At 43.5% G+C, this 16,782-nt stretch overlaps 1 protein-coding gene across 2 annotated transcripts in view; it reads left to right on the top strand.

The window, feature by feature from the left end:
* GXYLT2 (glucoside xylosyltransferase 2) overlaps nucleotides 1–16,782 on the top strand; it is an 80,288-nt gene that overhangs the window by 3,891 nt on the left and 59,615 nt on the right. The window contains exon 2 of one of the 2 annotated variants that reach the window (XM_021934230.2): nucleotides 15,925–16,117. In XM_021934230.2, coding sequence (XP_021789922.2) covers nucleotides 15,925–16,117 — 193 coding nt within the window. The remainder of the gene's footprint in view (nucleotides 1–15,924; nucleotides 16,118–16,782) is intronic. The other variant, XM_031663201.1, reaches the window with a different exon arrangement.

The following is a 16,782-nucleotide window of genomic DNA, read 5'->3' as shown; positions in this document are numbered from 1 at the left end:
TGAGCCTACATGTGGAAAAGGAAGGTTAACTGCTAATCAGCGCAATATAGGAAAGAAGTTGGCATGTGGGGTTCAGCAAATTGGGTTCTAGTCCAAAGCCATTTCACCTTATTTTCTTCATCTGTGAAATGAGCAAATTAATCCAAAAGTTGTCTAAGATATCTTCCAGCTCAGACATTTGATGATCCTGTGATGAGATCATCAAGTTTAGCAGCAAAAGCCCAACAATGGCTATTGCATGGCCCTTTGTGCTAACTCTTGCAAAATCACTGTTTCCCATTTATGGGCTCCATCCTAGGGCTCTTACTGATTACTCAACCGCAACCCTGTCCTGAACTTTATTCTTTTTCTTCTGTGTTGGCCTGGATATTGCTGTTTCTCTTAAAATATGGCTTCTAAGGGAGACTTAAGCTACCTTTAAGCCCTGTAGTTTTCCTCTGCCATTTTATTCCATAGTCATTCAGCAAATGTGATTGCACATTTACTCTATCAGGCACTCCTGGTACAATGGTGAATGGAGTTGCTGCCCTCCCAGAATTTGGGGAGGAGGGAAAGGAGACAATACAGAAACGCATTACACTTGGCAGCCTCCCCAGCTGCTCCAATGAAAGGAAGCATGTGTCTCATCAAGAGGCACCATTTCCTGCAGTTCCCTTTGGTGTCTGAGATAAGTCTTCTCAGAGTGTTCAAACCTGAATAAAGGTCTCACTAAAAGGGATGGTGTTCTGTAGCAAAATGCTTCATCTATGTCCATCCTATAATTAGCTAATAGTCCCAGAGCACATTAAAGGTGTCTGGATCTTGAGTGCTGTCTATGATACTATGTAGTGTGAGTCTTGATTCTGTCCACAATTCATTTTTGTTGATTGGTCCATGAATCCCCTCGATCACCCTCCACACCTACTCAGTCAGTAAGCCCTGTTGGTTCTGTCTCAAAAATATATCCCCAGTTCCACCATTTCCACTCCATAGTTACTTAGTGAGGTCCTAACCACCATCATTCCCTAGCTGAACACCTACAGGTGCCTACTCTCTGGTTTGTGTGGTTCCACTCTAGCGCCCTCTACAGTCCATTTTCCTTACGGCCGCTGAAATAATCTGTAATAGGTAGACCAGATGGGGTCCACCTATTTGCTGGTTAAAGCCCTCCAGTGATTGACTTCCTATCACACTAAGAATAACTTTAAGTTTCCCGGTGTGGCCTTTGAGCCCTTGCCTGATCTCAACCCCATTTAGTTTTCTGGCCTCGTCTTCTACCACTCCCCATTCACTTACTCTGCTTCAGCCACACTGGGCTTCAAATACACCAAGCCCATTCCTGCTTCAGTAGTATGCATCTCTCTAGTGGTGGAATGTTTGCGCACATCCTAGCATGGCTAGCTCCTCCGTTTCTTTCAGGACTGTTCTCAAATATTTTCTCCTAAGGGGGTCCTCGCCATCACTCTCTTCTTCCTTACCCTGTTTAGTCTTTTGTTTTTCAGAGCACTCATTGTGTGAATATTGTATGTTATTTGCTCCTGTCCCCTCATGTACACTTAACAGTGTTCTCCTTAAATCACTATTTCACTGACTCCTAAAACAGAGATGATCTCATAGTAGATACTCAATACATATTTGTTGAATGAACTAATGAATGGGTGCAGGAACTGCCTGTGCCAGCCCTGTTCCAAGATTTACTTATAATATTAAGTTCCTTATTATCTAGTAATATTTAAAATGGTCCCATACCCTTTTGAAGAATAGTGAGGGTCTTTAATAGTAACACCCTTAAAAGAGAGGGACGTTTTTCCTTTTAAATAGGTTTTATTATTTTTTATTACTTTTATTATTTGGGTTTTTTTCTTTTTTTAGGATAGTGTCTCACTGTGTCGCCTCAAGAGAGAGTCTAAGCCCACCATGATGATCCATGCCTTTCATAATGTGAGCTTCTTGTATCCAGGACTAAGCGTGTCAATACACTCATTTCTCTGCCAACAGCTATTGGTCTACAGGTGTGACATATGACCCAAACTGGCCCAATCAGCCAGAAGGAAAGAACTTATTTTACATTATTAAACAAAAGACTCCATCTTCTAGATACAACCAAGGAAATAAATAGCCCCAGCTGCCACCATGATTGTAAGGGAATCATCTTTAGGATGAAGCCATCTGTTTGGGCAGTAGAGAAAGAAAATACAGGTCCTTGAGGACACCACTGAGTCCCAGAATCAAGGCATCCTGAGATCTAACATTTCTTGGGCCCTGTGTTGGAGTTGAGAGTTCTGTTATTGCATCCAAAATCATCTTAGCTGAACCAGATGATTCTTTTAAATCAAAATCTTGGGACTATTGATGGAGAGAAAGGGGAATAGTTGGGTGGGGGCACCCAGGAAGTGAGCATCCACCACACCCCAGAGCAGCCATTATGTGCACTTGACCTTATCAATTATCAAAGCCTGCGGGTGACTTACCAGGGGTAGGTTCCTGAGCAAAATCAGAGCTTTTCTTAAGGATTTTAAAAAATTGGGATCAGAGACTATATGGTGACTCAGCAATAGCTTGAGCATACCTTAGAATGACCCTGCATGCCAGATGCACCTGAATGTGTGTTCCAACCTAGGGAATCCTGGAGTGGCCAACCCAGAGATTCATGCTTATGTTCTATGAGGAACATCTGAGCCCTCGTCCTGCCCCGTGGAACACGGGCTATGCAGGGGATTAAGGCCTTGAGTTTTGGGTTGCATGAAGATTGCCAGGTGGAGGTTGTTGAGGGGAGGGTGGTAAGTGAAAACGCTATAATATGTAAACTGCACACCTTTTGCAAACAGTTGCGGTTGTTCTGCCCAGCCCTTCCCCACTGGGCTGTGCAGTCATCTTGTCCAACCCACCGCCACTACACTGCATGTAAGGCGGTCCTCCTGCCCAGCCCACTGCCACTGGACTCTCTCCCTTATATGGAAGCCCCCAGTAAAACCCCAGGTCTCATTTGCTGGCTCTGGGTCTCTTCTTCAGCCTCTTGAACCTGGTGCCTTCCCCATTGAGATTAATAGGGGTTTGGTACAACGGAGACCTAAGGGAATAGCATAAGGGCAGATTGTTTCTAGTGGCTGAAGCTGTAAGTTAAGCAACTCAGGGACTGCAACTGTATTTCTGCCAGTGGGGAAGGCTGTTCTGCAATAGGAGCTAATGGAAACCAAGATGGTATGGAGAGATGAGAAGTGATGCAAAGCAACCCAGATGGGGTGCGGTGGGGTGGGGTCAGGTGCGCTGGCAGCGGTGTGCAGGCCAGCGGGGTGGGGCCGGGGCTGGGTGGGGGTGGTGGGCAGCTCCCAGCACTGTTCCCAAGGCCAGCTTCTTGCCTTTCACTGTCTCAACCATTTCTAGATTCTGTGATGTAATGAATTCCCCTCTTTTTCTTAATCTAGTTTGACTTGCATTTGTTACTTGCCACCAGAGAGTCCTGACTAATTTGAATATGTAGCACCTGCTTTTAACACCTTTACTAAATTCAGTAAATACTGGCCATATTGACACTGGGCCTTTTAACACTCACAGGTGAGAGTCTTTGGAAGAGAATTTGAGAACAGATTTGTTTTCCTTAAGAATACTTCATTTATAATTCACTGTAAAAAAGACAAAATTTTATGTTGTATGTATTTTAGCACAATTTTACAAATAATATAAAGAAAATAAGATACTTCTGTTGAAGAGAATATTCATTTTACGTTTCCCTTAAATATTCCCCAGCATTTGTTTCAGATTATGAAGTTCTGAAAACTCCTCCTGGAAAAAGAAGTTTTTTGACATGATACCTTCATTGGGAGCTGCTGATTTTGTGCCAGTAAAGAGTGACCTTCATATATTTCAAGTGACTTTTAGATGATCCCCTATCTCTTTTAGCAACATAAGAGACTGTAATCTCATATGGTACCATTTATAAACCAAGCTTTACATAAGATGATAGAGAATACATAATCCAAAATATGACTGTCTTTTATGAGTGAGAAAACTGAGATCCGAGAGGTGAAATAATAATGTACATAAAGCACCTAGCACAGTAGGTTAGCTCATGGGAGTCACCAAATGATTTGCTGTTCTGAGTACGATTATTATCCATCATTGCATTGTTAGGAATTGAGCCATAACTAGACCCAGCTAAGTACCCGTGTGACTTTGAATAAGTCAGTCCTCAGCAAATTGTGGCTTTCTCAGAAATAAGCTCAGTGACAAAATGAGACAATGCAGGTAAAATGCTGACACCAGAAACTCCCAGCAAGTGTTAGCAAGGGCTAAGATACAGATTCAAGGCTGGGCCTGGTGGCTCATGCCTGTAATCCCAGCACTTTGGGAGGCTGAGGCAGGAGGATCGCTTGAGCCCAGGAGTTAGAGACCAACCTAGGCAACATAGTGAGACACCCATCTCTATTTCAGTTTTATATATATTTTTTAAAATGCAGATTCAAGCAGCCTTTTCTTGTTGGGATAGGTATGACTTGAGGAAGCTGAGACTCAGCTTCTGTATATAATAAAGGATACACCAATCTCAGTCTCCTGGTACTCATTACAAGCTGAAGGAGTGTGGCCAGGCGCGGTAGCTCATGCCTGTAATCCCATCACTTTGGGAGGCTGAGGCAGGCAGATCACTTGAGGTCAGGAGTTCAAGACCAGTCTGACCAACATGGTGAAATCTGGCCTCTACCAAAAATACAAAAATTAGCTGGGCATGGTGGCAGGCGCCTGTAATCCCAGCTACTCTGAAGGCCGAGGCAAGAGAATCGCTTGAACCCGGGAGGCAGAGGTTGCAGTGAGCTGAGATTGTGCCTCTGTACTCCAGCCTGAGTGATGGAGTGATACCTTGTCTCAAATTAAAACAAAACAGAGCAAAAGGTTTACTAGCAGTTCAAATCCGGTTTGTAGTAAGATAGAGTATTGATACATAAAATAATGTGCTTTTTGCTGCCCTGCCTAGCCTGGTTTTGGCATGGATATAACGTATTTAGAGGAAAATGAAGGCTTCTGATGAATTTCACATTAATACTTAATTATGATGATAACTAATATTGAATGATGATTTAAAATATGCCAGGTACCTTATTAAGCACTTCACTGCATTATTTCATTTAATCTTCATAATAACCTAGGAGGTAGGAACTCATATTGGATAAGGCAGAACTCTTTCAGTTGCACATGATAGAATGCCAGCTCATCCGTTTGTATCGCTTAGTCATAAAAGGGGTTTTAACTGGCTCGTAAAACTGGAAAGTGCAAAGAGATAAAGCTTCAGTCACAGGTGAGGCCAGGATTTCTAACCATCTTGGCTCCTTTTAGCTCTGCTTCCTTCTGTGTGGGCGACACTCTCAGGTCAGTTTTCTCCATGTAATGATTCCCAATAGGTCTGGGTGTGCAACCTCCTCTTCTAGTAGCCCCTAAGGGAAAAATTCCATCCAGCAAAAGTCCCAGGGCTGCCTCCGTTGACCTCACTTGACTAACATGTGTTTCCAATCACCGACGGCTACACATGAGATGTGCCTACAGCTGGTGGGGTGAGGGGCAGCTGATTCATCCCCTCCAAGCCTCATGAGCTGAGAACAGAAAAAGAGTGGTGTCCCCAAAATAAAATTAAGGCGCTTTTACCAGAAAGTCCTAAACATGGATGCCAGTAAGAAATCCCAAAACCCAAAGCAGATGTCCATTACCATCAGTATGCCCATTTTACAGATGAGGAAACTGAGGGCTAAAGGTGGTTAAAGCACTTACCCAAGATAGGACAGTCAAGTGGCAGGCCTAGAATTTGAAGCCAGGTCTATGTGCTTTTAGAGCAAAATTGCTGACCACCATGCTGTAGCTGAGAACAAATGTCACAATTTGAACCATTTGATAGCTTTCTAGAACCTCTCTAGTTTTTTTTAATTGTTCAGATTTGTAAGGAAAAAAATTATGAAAATGATCCTACTTCAAGTTTAAAAGTTTTTATATATTTACATATGTATATACACACACCCACGTATATTGGGTATAACTCTGGAAGACAGCATACCAAAATTTTAACAGTAGTTATGAAATTGGAATTGAGTGCCCCCACTTTTGCTGGTGGTATTTAAAATTTTTTCTATGATATATGCACTACTTGTATATGCATTAAATAACTTAAAGTATAGAAATTACCATAAAAATTAAAAATCCCTTGATGGCCTGAGGCTTAGGAAGCTGGAAATTAGTTGGGGAGACCATTTTTCTTCGTTTCCTCCCTCTAAGCTTTAAAGTCCTTCATGTTCTTCTTCAGGAAATGAGACAGAAATGCCCCTTTGCGGAATATGTAATCCTCATCTAGTTCTTCTCCCTCGTATGTCAACAGCCATTTATTTCAAACTAGCACTGCCGATTCATATTTTAAAATCTCAATAACATGTTAATTTGGAAAGAAGAAGGAGATGGAGAAATAGAATCTGCTATATGTCAGGAACAATCATAAGGGAAAAAACGAAATGAGGATAGTCCAGGTGCCTTCGTAGAATTCTAGAGGGGGAATAAATCAACACAAATTTGAATAACCTCTGCGAATGGCAAATGGGTGGATTAGGAAGGTAGCGTTGGCAAAGGTCTGTTGTGGAGATCGTTCCCTGCACACGAGCACGGGGGGAGGCATGGGAGACTGAAATGCAGTCCATGCCAGGAGCCCTGCGTAGGGGCTGCATCTGCTCAGAGAGGGCTCTTTTTCTTTTCTTTTCTTTTCTTTTTTTTTTTTTCAGGTGCAGTTTCACTCTTGTTGCCCAGGCTGGAGTGCAATGGTGCGATCTCGGCTCACTGCAGCCTCCACCTTCCAGGTTCAAGTGATTCTGCTGCCTAGGCCTCCTGAGTAGCTAGGACTACAGGCATGTGCCACTCCCCCCCCACCCCCCGCTAATTTTGTATTTTTAGTAGAGACAAGGTTTCACTATGTTGGTCAGGCTGGTCTTGAACTCCTGACCTCAGGTGATCCACCTGCCTTGGCCTCCCAAAGTGCTGGGATTACAGGCGTGAGCCACGGCGCCCAGCCAGAGAGGGCTCTTTTTCTAACTTACTTGTGTGTGGTTCCAAATACAACATAATGACTAAAAGCATGGCCTCTTAAGTCTACCTCTCTGGGTTTGAATCCTTGCTGTGACACTAGTTTTAAAGCTTATGTATGTGCACAATGATGTCTAAAAGCACACACACACACGTATACACATAGTTGTAATTACCAACTTTAGGCTCTGAACACCTACCATGCATTAGACCTAGACTTTGTTTAAGAATACAGCCTCATTTCAGATATCATGAGCCAAGCTAAATAGGTACTATTAATAATTAAATACATTTATCAAATAATGTCATGAAGCCCCCCATGGAGTTTTTTGGCACTCTCTTGGCATTATTCATATAACACCATGACTTCAAGGCAAATGCCAGCTCTTCTGTCTATCTTGAAAGATTTATGATATTTGATTTAACTCGAAACCATGGGTCATTAAAAGTTATTTAACTGTTAGCAAAGTCCTTAGTGTCATGTGTGGGTTCTGAGTGAAGAATCTAATCATGGCGTCAGGGGAGAAAATTTTTGTCAGGGGATTCATGCTTTCCAAAGCCTGTGGTTTGCAGGGAACTTTAGTAGTGACTTTCACTGCCAACACTTGACATGGCTATAATTATCCCTCTCCGGACTCTTCTTCCAGGGGCCATATCAAAGTGTTGTTTCCGCTTCCTGAACTGCCACTCTCTCCTCATTTGCAGACTTTCTCCATGTTAAAATAGCAAAAATGGTTTCATCTTGCAAAATACTCCACTAGGGAGGGGGACATCACTAGTCTATTCTTCCCATAAGGTGAGCATATTCAGCTTCTTAAAATTCATCTTCTACCATTTTTCCCCCACATATTTCTGTTTCCTTCTGTAAGTAAAACTAGTTGCCAACAGCGCAGTTTAGGGCTGTATTTGAAAGAAGTGCAATTTTCCATCCAACTTTCCCTGCCAGTCTGTATGGCAGCCTCAGGTTCACCTGAGTTAATTTAGCTTGACAGTTCAGGAGAAGCACTGATAAGAGAAATAGCAGGAGATGGCAGAAAAGAGGGTCTGAGTAGAACCAATTACTCGCTTTAATAATTCAGTGTATTTTGCAGTAATAGGCTACAAAGTAAATAGCACTACACATAAATGCCGTATTTCATTATTTATACACTCCAGAAATTGAAGTTTAATTAAGTCGCACGCTTGAGACTTCTAAGCGATTAAGGAGACGCTTGTCTCAGGCACCATGGAGAGGAAGCATGGAAGTTGCTACTCCCTCCGAGCCTTCTGTGTTATTCTGAATATCATTTTTCATTTGAGCTTGGGGAATACTTGAGCCAGGACAACTAGGGCAACATTTTACAAACCTCACTCATTCCCACATGGCATCACAATTCTTTTTTTTGAGACGGAGTTTCCCTCTTGTTGCCCAGGCTGGAGTGCAAATGGTGCAGTCTCGGCTCACTGCAACCTCCACCTCCCCAGTTCAAGCGATTCTCCTGCCTCAGTCTCCCAAATAGTTGGGATTACAAACACCTGCAACCACACCCATCTACTTTTTTTTTGTATTTTTAGTGGAGACGGGGTTTCACCACGTTGGCCAGTCTGGTCTCAAACTCTTGACCTCAGGTGATCTACCCGCCTCAGCCTCCCAAAGTGCTGGGAATACAGGCGTGAGCCACCACACCTGGCCCACAATTCTTATGATATTGCTATACTACCATTACCTGCTTTAAAAATTTTTACAACATCTATCCATGTTATAAACGTTAAGTGCATTGATGTATTTATTTATTTAATAACAACTTTATTGCAGTTTAACTCAAGTACCTTTTAAAAGTATACAATTTGGGCCAAGCACAGTGGCTCACACCTGTAATCCCAGCACTTTGGGAGGCCAAGGTGGGCGGATCATGAGGTCAGGAGTTCAAGACCAGCCTGGCCAACATGGTGAAACCCTGTCTCCACAAAAATACAAAAAATTGGCCGGGTATGGTGGCTCACCACTGTAATCCAAGCACTTTGGGAAGCTAAGGTGGGCAAATCACCTGAGGTCAGGAGTTTGAGACCAGCCTGACCAATATGGTGAAACCCGTCTCTACTAAAAATACAAAAATTAGCCGGGCATGGTGGCAGGCGCCTGTAGTCCCACCTATTCAAGAGGCTGAGACAGGAGAATTGCTTGAACCTGGGAACCGGAGGTTGCAGTGAGGCGAGATCATGCCACTACACTCCAGCCTGGGCGACAGATCTAGACTCTGTCTCAAAAAAAAAGCTGGGCATGGTGGCACACACCTGTAATCTCAGCTAGTCAGGAGGCTGAGGCAGGAGGATTGCTTGAACTGCGACCTGGGAGGCAGAGGTTGCAGTAAGCCAAGATCACACCACTGCACTCCAGCCTGGACTACAGAGCAAGACTCTGCATCCAAAAAAAAAAAAAAAACTATACTATTTGGTCGTTTTTAGTTTATTCAAAGAATTGTGCTTCCATCACCCCCATCGAATTTCAGAACATTTTCACATTTTCTTTTTTTTTTTTGAGACAGAGTCTTGCTTGCTCTGTCGCCCAGGCTGGAGTGCAGTGGCACGATCTCGGTTCACTGCAAGCTCTGCCTCCTGGGTTCACTCTGTTCTCCTGACAGCCTCCTGAGTAGCTGGGACTACAAGCGCCCACCACCACGCCCAGCTAATTTTTTGTATTTTTAGTAGAGACGGGGTTTCACCGTGTTAGCCAAGATGGTCTCGATCTTCTGACCTCGTGATCCACCCACCTCGGCCTCCCAAAGTGCTGGGATTACAGGCATGAGCCACTGCTCCCAGCCATTTTCACATTTTCATTACCCTAAAAAGAAACCCTGTACCTATTAAGCCATTAGTCACTTCCCATTTGCCCCTCCCCTTAGTTCCTGACAATGATTAATCTATTTTTTTACCTTTTTATTTTTTATTTTTTTGAGACAATGTCTTGCTATGTCGCCCAGGCTGGAGCGCAGTGGTGCGATCTTAGCTCACTGCAACTTCCACTTCCTGCATTCAAGCGATTCTCCTGCCTCAGCCACACAAGTAGCTGGGATTACAGGCATGCACCACCACGCCCAGCTAATTTTTATATTTTTGGTAGAGACGGGGTTTCTCCATGTTGGCCAGGCTGTTTTCAAACTTCTGGCCTCAAGTGATCTGCCTTTCTCATCCTCCCAGAGTGCTGGGATTACAGGCAGGCACCACCACCCCTAGCTAATTTTTATGTTTTTAGTAGAGATAGGGTTTCTCCATGTTGGCCAGGCTGGTCTCAAACTACTGACCTCAAGTGATCCACCCGTCTCAGCCTCCCAAAGTGCTGGGATTACAGGGGTAAGCCACTGCACCTCGCCTCGTTAATATACTTCCTGTCTCTGTGGCTTTGCCTATTTTGGACTTTTCATATATGTGGAATCATAAAATATCTGGCTTTTTACATTGTCATTACGTTCACAGGTTTACTGTTTTCAAGGTTCATTTATGTTGTAGCACACATCATATCATACTTGATTCCTTTTTACTGCCAAATAGTATTCCATTGTATGGATATTTGATGTATCAGTTTACCAGTTGATGGACATTTAAGTTGGACTTTTTGACTATTGGGAATAATGCTGCTATTTGAACATTTGTGTACAACCTTTTATGTGGACACATGTTTTCAGTTCCTATAGGTATCTAACTAGAATCGTTTGAACCCAGGAGGCAGAGTTGCAGTGAACTGGGATCGCACCACTGCACTCGAGCCTTTGCCACACGACGAGACTGTGTCTCAAAAAACAAAACAAAACAAAAAAGAGTAAGAAAATATTAAAATTCTTAAAAAGCATCAAGCTGAGACTTTATTGTTGTTGGTGTTATTGAAAAAGCACCGCAAATGGAATAGCTTTCTCACTGTGTAACTCAGTGTTACTTGCTGTATTGGAGTCTAAATGTTTACTAACACCTATGCATCACCCCATTGGAATACATGGAAATTAGGAGGCAGTAGGTCTTACGCAAGACCATTTCCACTTACATAGTACAGGTAATCCAGAGATGGCCGGGGTAGTGTTTGTTACACTTTTTGCTTTCTTCTCGTAGTCTGATGCTTTCCTTTAGAACTTGGGTAAATTTGAGAAACCATCAAAATTGCTACTTTCTTGAAAGGATCATAGATATTAACCCAGTAATTCCATTTCTGGGAATGTAAGTCTTAAGGAAAGGAGGAGAGGTGAGATGTGAGCTCAGATCCCTGGTTCCTGACCATAGCTGAACTATGAGTGGCGTGTAGTACAAGTGTGTTAGTATGCAGACTCCAGGGCCTCACCCAAGACCCATGGAATCAGAATCTCTGTGGGTTGGGAGTCTGCAGAATAACAGACACTGCAGATGATTATGATGCATGGCCAGGTAGGGAATCCCCTGCCCTACATGGTGTCTGGCATCTCTTCCAGCCACAAAACTGGAATAATGGTCACGATTTGGGTAGGGGTCATAGCAGTGAGCAACAAGGAGGGAATGGGTTCAGTGGGCATTTCAAAAGATAAATGAAGTGAATATGAGCGAGGCAGGAAGAGTCAAAGTTGATTAGAAACATCTTTTTAGGACCTATGTTATGACTCTTATTATTTTGATTGCTAAGTTGTAAGTTTGTTTCAAATTGGTTTAAGCAAAAGGGAGTTTACTGGCTTAATAACTAAACTGCCCCAGGTTAGGGTCAGGTGCACCTAGATCCACGTAGTCACGGGAGATCTGCCCTGCCATCATCTGACTCTGCTTTTCCACTGTGATAGGTTGACTCCTGTTCAGGCTGTACCAGCATGGTTACCAGGATCGTTGCCATCAGCCCCTCCCTTAGCAACAGGTCCTTAAAATTTCTGGACAGCAAATGTTCACTCCAGTCCCCTTTTATAAAGTAAAAATAAGAACGTAAATATTAACCATCAGTCACAGCAGTGCTAGGATTCCCTATCACCCATTCCCTGCCCAATCCTAGTCATTCAAGGGGTTAAGGAGTCCTAGGTACCTAGACTGCACTCCCCTGGCTCCTCACAGTCTTGAGTGACATTTGAGAGTGCCATCAGTAGGAGCTGGTGAAAGGCACACCACACCGGTGTCCTTAAACTTTATTATGCATTGTGACTGCACAGCACTAACACTGATTACCTAAAGCCTGAGATTTTTCATGTAATGTGAGAAGTAATAGGGTGAGGCCAGCAGAGGTCTCGTTAAATCCCAACCACTGATACTTGAACTGGCACCAGGAGAGGTTTTATTTTTCTTTTTTAGTACCTGTCACCAGACACTGTGAAAGATTGTCGTCCCTAGCCCCTGCTTTTTGTAGTGTGCAGACCCAAATCACTGAAGCCTGCAAAGAAGAGAAGAGGTGACCTGCTGTCTTGCAGGGCAGTGCATGCTTTTTTTTAATTAAAAAAAAAAAAAAAAGTCAAATAGTTTGGGGCCACAAAAAGTAAAGATAATAACAAGATGAAGTGCCCACCGCTTGACTTAAGGAATAAGATTTTAATCAGAAATAACCACTATCCGGCCGGGCATGGTGGCTCATGCCTGTAATCCCAGCATTTTGGGAGGCCAAGGTGGGCGGATCACTTGAGGCAAGGAGTTCAGGACCAGCCTGGCTAACATGGCAAAACCCCGTCTCTACTAAAGATACAAAAAAAAAAAAAAAAAAAAAATTAACCAGGCGTGGTGGCCTCCCGCTTGTAGTCCCTGCTACTTAGGAGGTTGAGGCATGAGAATTGCTTGAGCCTGGGAGGTGGAGGTTGCAGTGAGCTGAGGTTGCAGTGAGCTGAAATCACACCACTGCATTCCAGCCTGGGCAACAGAGTAAGATTCTGATCTCAAAGTGATCTGCCCGCCTCGACCTCCCAAAGTGCTGGGATTACAGGCATGAGCCACCGCACTGGCCTGTTGTTTTTCATCCTCTTTGGCCTTATGTTGGTACATATCAGTCTGGTTTATTTTTTTTCACTGCTATATGGTATTCACTTTAAAAACATAGCGAATATATTCACTTTTCTCCTTTGCATAGTCACTGAAGTTTATTACCTATTTTTCATTATCAATAAACAGCACTGCTGTGAACATTCTTGCATAGGTCTTGTGCAAATGTGCAAGAGTTTCTTCAGGTTATATATGCAGGAGTTGGACTGGAGGGGTGGAGGGTGTACATCCATCTTCACCTGCGTTAAATGTTGCCAAATGGCTCTCCAAAGTGTTCAGTCCAACTTACACTGCCCCCCACCAGCGCCTGAGCTGTCCCCTGCCCCATATCCACGTGAAAGCTCAATATGGTCCAGCTTCTATTTTACTTTGTAATTTTTGCCAGTCTGAAAATAAAAATAAATCTCTTTATTATTTGGATTTGTACTTCCCTGATTACTAAGATTAAAAACTTGTTATCCTTGCAGAAGCCCGATATGTAAAGCTAAACTAGATGGAGTCGTTCTGTTTGGGGGCAGGTGAGGGTGTTCGTATTTAAGATATCTAAGTGATTGCCTTTATGGTCTTAGTCCATTTGAATCATATGCATATCCCTAAATATTGGGCATAATCTTAAGCAAATGAGTTTGCATTAAATCTCTTTCGTAGCGTTTTTCAGCTAGTGTCTTGACTGATTTTTAGAGATTGGCTGTCATTTTAGCATCATCTTTAACATCTCCTTCACATCCCTTTACATGTGAATTGGGAGTTGGCTTAAATAGCAAACATGAAAACCCACCCATGAAGCCAAGGAAGAGACCAGGCCTGTGAGTCTTGTAGGCAGGGGTCCTCACATTCTTCAGGCAGATCCCTGATTTAGTGCCTTTGTTCTGCTGTCCCCTCTGCGTGGCATGCTCCTCCCCGCAGATGTGCATATGGCTCCCTACCTCCCCTCCTGTAGGTCATTTGCAGAGCTCACCTTAGTTAGGCTTTTTCCAACTTGGCACTGTTGGGAATATGCTGCCCCAGCCTACCAGCCGCTCCTGGTACCCCCATCCTGCTCCACTATGTATTCCCTTCATGGTACTTATTACTGTCTAGCTTTCTATATAAATTATTTAGTTACCATCTACTTTGACTCTTATTTATTTTTGTGTTTCCCTTATTCCTTGCAGAATGTAACTTCCTCCAGTGCAGGCGTCTTTGTTTTGTTCACTACTGTCTTTCTATTATAATGCCTACGCATAATAGTACTTAGTAAAGATTTGTTGATGAATAAATGATCTGGAGTTAGCAAGGAAAAGAGGGCAGAGAAGAGCATTTCTGAAATAAAGAGAGACAGACAATGTATGTGCCAAGACCTGGAGGCAACACAGCGTGGTCACTTGCGCTGGAAGTGAAACAGAATATGACTATGATTATGAATGGCCGCCTCTCCAGGTTGGGGTACTGGGGGCAGTTGTGAGAGATGTAAGTAGCAACCATAGTCAGCAGCTTCGACTTGATCTTGGGGGCACTGGGAAGCCCTTGCATGATTTTAATCAAGAGAATAACACAATCCTATTTGCATTTTAGAGGAACATCACCCTGGCACCAACCAGGAGAAAGCATAGGCTGGGGGTTAAAGATAAGATTGGAGACCGGTGGACCACCCAGAGGGCTGTCTCAGTGATCCAAGGGAAGGGAGATGGTGGCCTCACCAGATAATGGCAGGGAGAATGGAGAGAAGTGGACAATTTCCAGAGATACTTGAGATGTCTCTACTGTCTTTTCCTGTGATCCCCAAAGTAGATGGAATCCAAGTAACTCTCCGCATCTGGTCTTAGCTGAGCCATGAGACTGTGCTTCTGCTAAGCATGCTCATAAGTAATCAAATTGGGAAGCTTTCCAAAATGCTCCACCCACATCTTCAACTTTCCTCCTGGTGAAAGAAATCTGGAGCAAGACTGCCATTATTCAACCATGCAGTGAATAATGGAGCAGCAAGCTGATTGAACTCGAAGTTTTTGGAAGGATGGTAGCATTTGACATCCAAGTTCCCCTGGTCTCCAAATCTTTTGTGCAAGTAAATTAGTTTCATTTGTCTCAGGGCACCTTTTCCAGGCCAACTTCTTCCAACTTGCCTGCAAATGTTTCTCTGTGGTGTGTTTGAGGCTTGGCTGCATCCCCTGGTCTGGAACAAATCTTTTATTACTAGGAAATAGCTGGATGATGATTCTGGACCCTTGGACCCTATCCCTCTGTCAGCTGTTGACTCAGTATATGATACCTTGATCATTTTCAGTTTAACCTGCCCCCTCTCCTGCCTGTTTCTCATTAATGTGAATTTCATACTAGAAGATGAATTTCATACCCACCACCTCACCAGTATTGGCGAGACAGTCAGGATTAACACCTGTTTCTTCAAGACTCTCCTGAGATGTAGTCAGGGCACATATGTTGTTTTCTTTTCTCACCTCCCAGACTTGCATGACTTGCTTTGGTCCAGTGGTCATGCATTCCACCCCAACCTAAAAACATCCAGATGATGGGAATATCGTGTTGCTCGTTTCACATGGGAAAGCCACAACCCACCCTCCTCTTGTTCAAGTTGCATTCAAATCTAATTTCCACGGCCTGTGCGAGTGGGAGCTCCACAGCCCTTGTGTCAGCTGTCGAAGTTTAGCAATACTATTTCCAAACATGGGCCAGTAGGCAGCCAGCAGGCACTAGACAGCTGAGTGCTGGCAGAAAAAGCCTCAGACACCTATAGCAGTCCAAACAGTGACTCATCCTGCTATTGCCAGGATAAATATGGGAATAAATGGTATTTTTCTCTAAGCAGGAAGAATTGTCAAAATGCTTATCACTTTATAAAATATAACAGATTGTGCCTGATCATGTTTTGAAATGTTCTAACCATTCACTCGCTGGTTTTTTGTTGATTTTACTTTTTTGAGTTTAGTAATAGATTTCACTTGTCTTCCTTCTTCCTAGAAGGCCTGGAGAACCCAGGAGTTTCCAAGCTGTGCTGCCACCCGAGCTCTGGATCCACCTGGCTGTGGTGGCCTGTGGCAATCGGCTGGAGGAGACGCTGGTCATGCTCAAATCAGCTGTGCTCTTTAGCCACAGGAAGATCCAATTCCACATCTTCACTGAAGACTCTCTGAAGCCCGAGTTTGATAAGCAGGTGAATTTGCAGAAATCATGGCACAGTGTTTACTGAGTACAAACAGACTACATTTTAGGAACTGCATATTCTGTTGACTAATGTATTTTGCTGCATGTTCAATTGTGTGACCTTGAACACTTGACTCTGAGCCTCACTTTTTGGTAATACAGGAATAATTACACCTATCTCATAGAGATATGGTGAGGATTGAATGAGGACAGGGTCTCACTCTATTGCCCAGGCTAGAATACAGTGGTACAATCTCAGCTCTCTGCAGCCTCAACCTTCCAGGCTCAAGTGATCCTCCCACTTCAGCCTACCAAGTAGCTGGGACCACAGGCACGCACCACCATGCCTGGCTAATTTTTGTATGTTTTTTAATGGAGACAGAATTTTGCCATGTTGCCTAGGTTGGCTTCAGCAATCTGTCCACCTCGGCTTCCCCAAAGTTCTGGGATTACAGGCATGTACCACTGTGTCCAGCCCCTGGTTTTTTTTTTTTTTTTTTTTTTTGAGATAGAGGTTCACTCTGTTGCCCAGGTTGGAGTCCAGTAGTGTGATCTTAGCTCATTGCACCATCTGTCTCTTGGGTTCAAGTGATTCTTCTGCCTAGCCTCTGAGTATCTAGGATTACAGGCGTATGCCCCCATGCCAGGCTAATTTTTGTATTTTTTTTTTTTTTT

Source organism: Papio anubis, chromosome 2, assembly GCF_008728515.1.
Source record: "Papio anubis isolate 15944 chromosome 2, Panubis1.0, whole genome shotgun sequence".
Taxonomy (NCBI): Eukaryota; Metazoa; Chordata; class Mammalia; order Primates; family Cercopithecidae; genus Papio; species Papio anubis.
The sequence above is the reverse complement of the archived record's forward strand: the minus strand, read 5'-3'. Positions and strand labels throughout refer to the sequence as shown.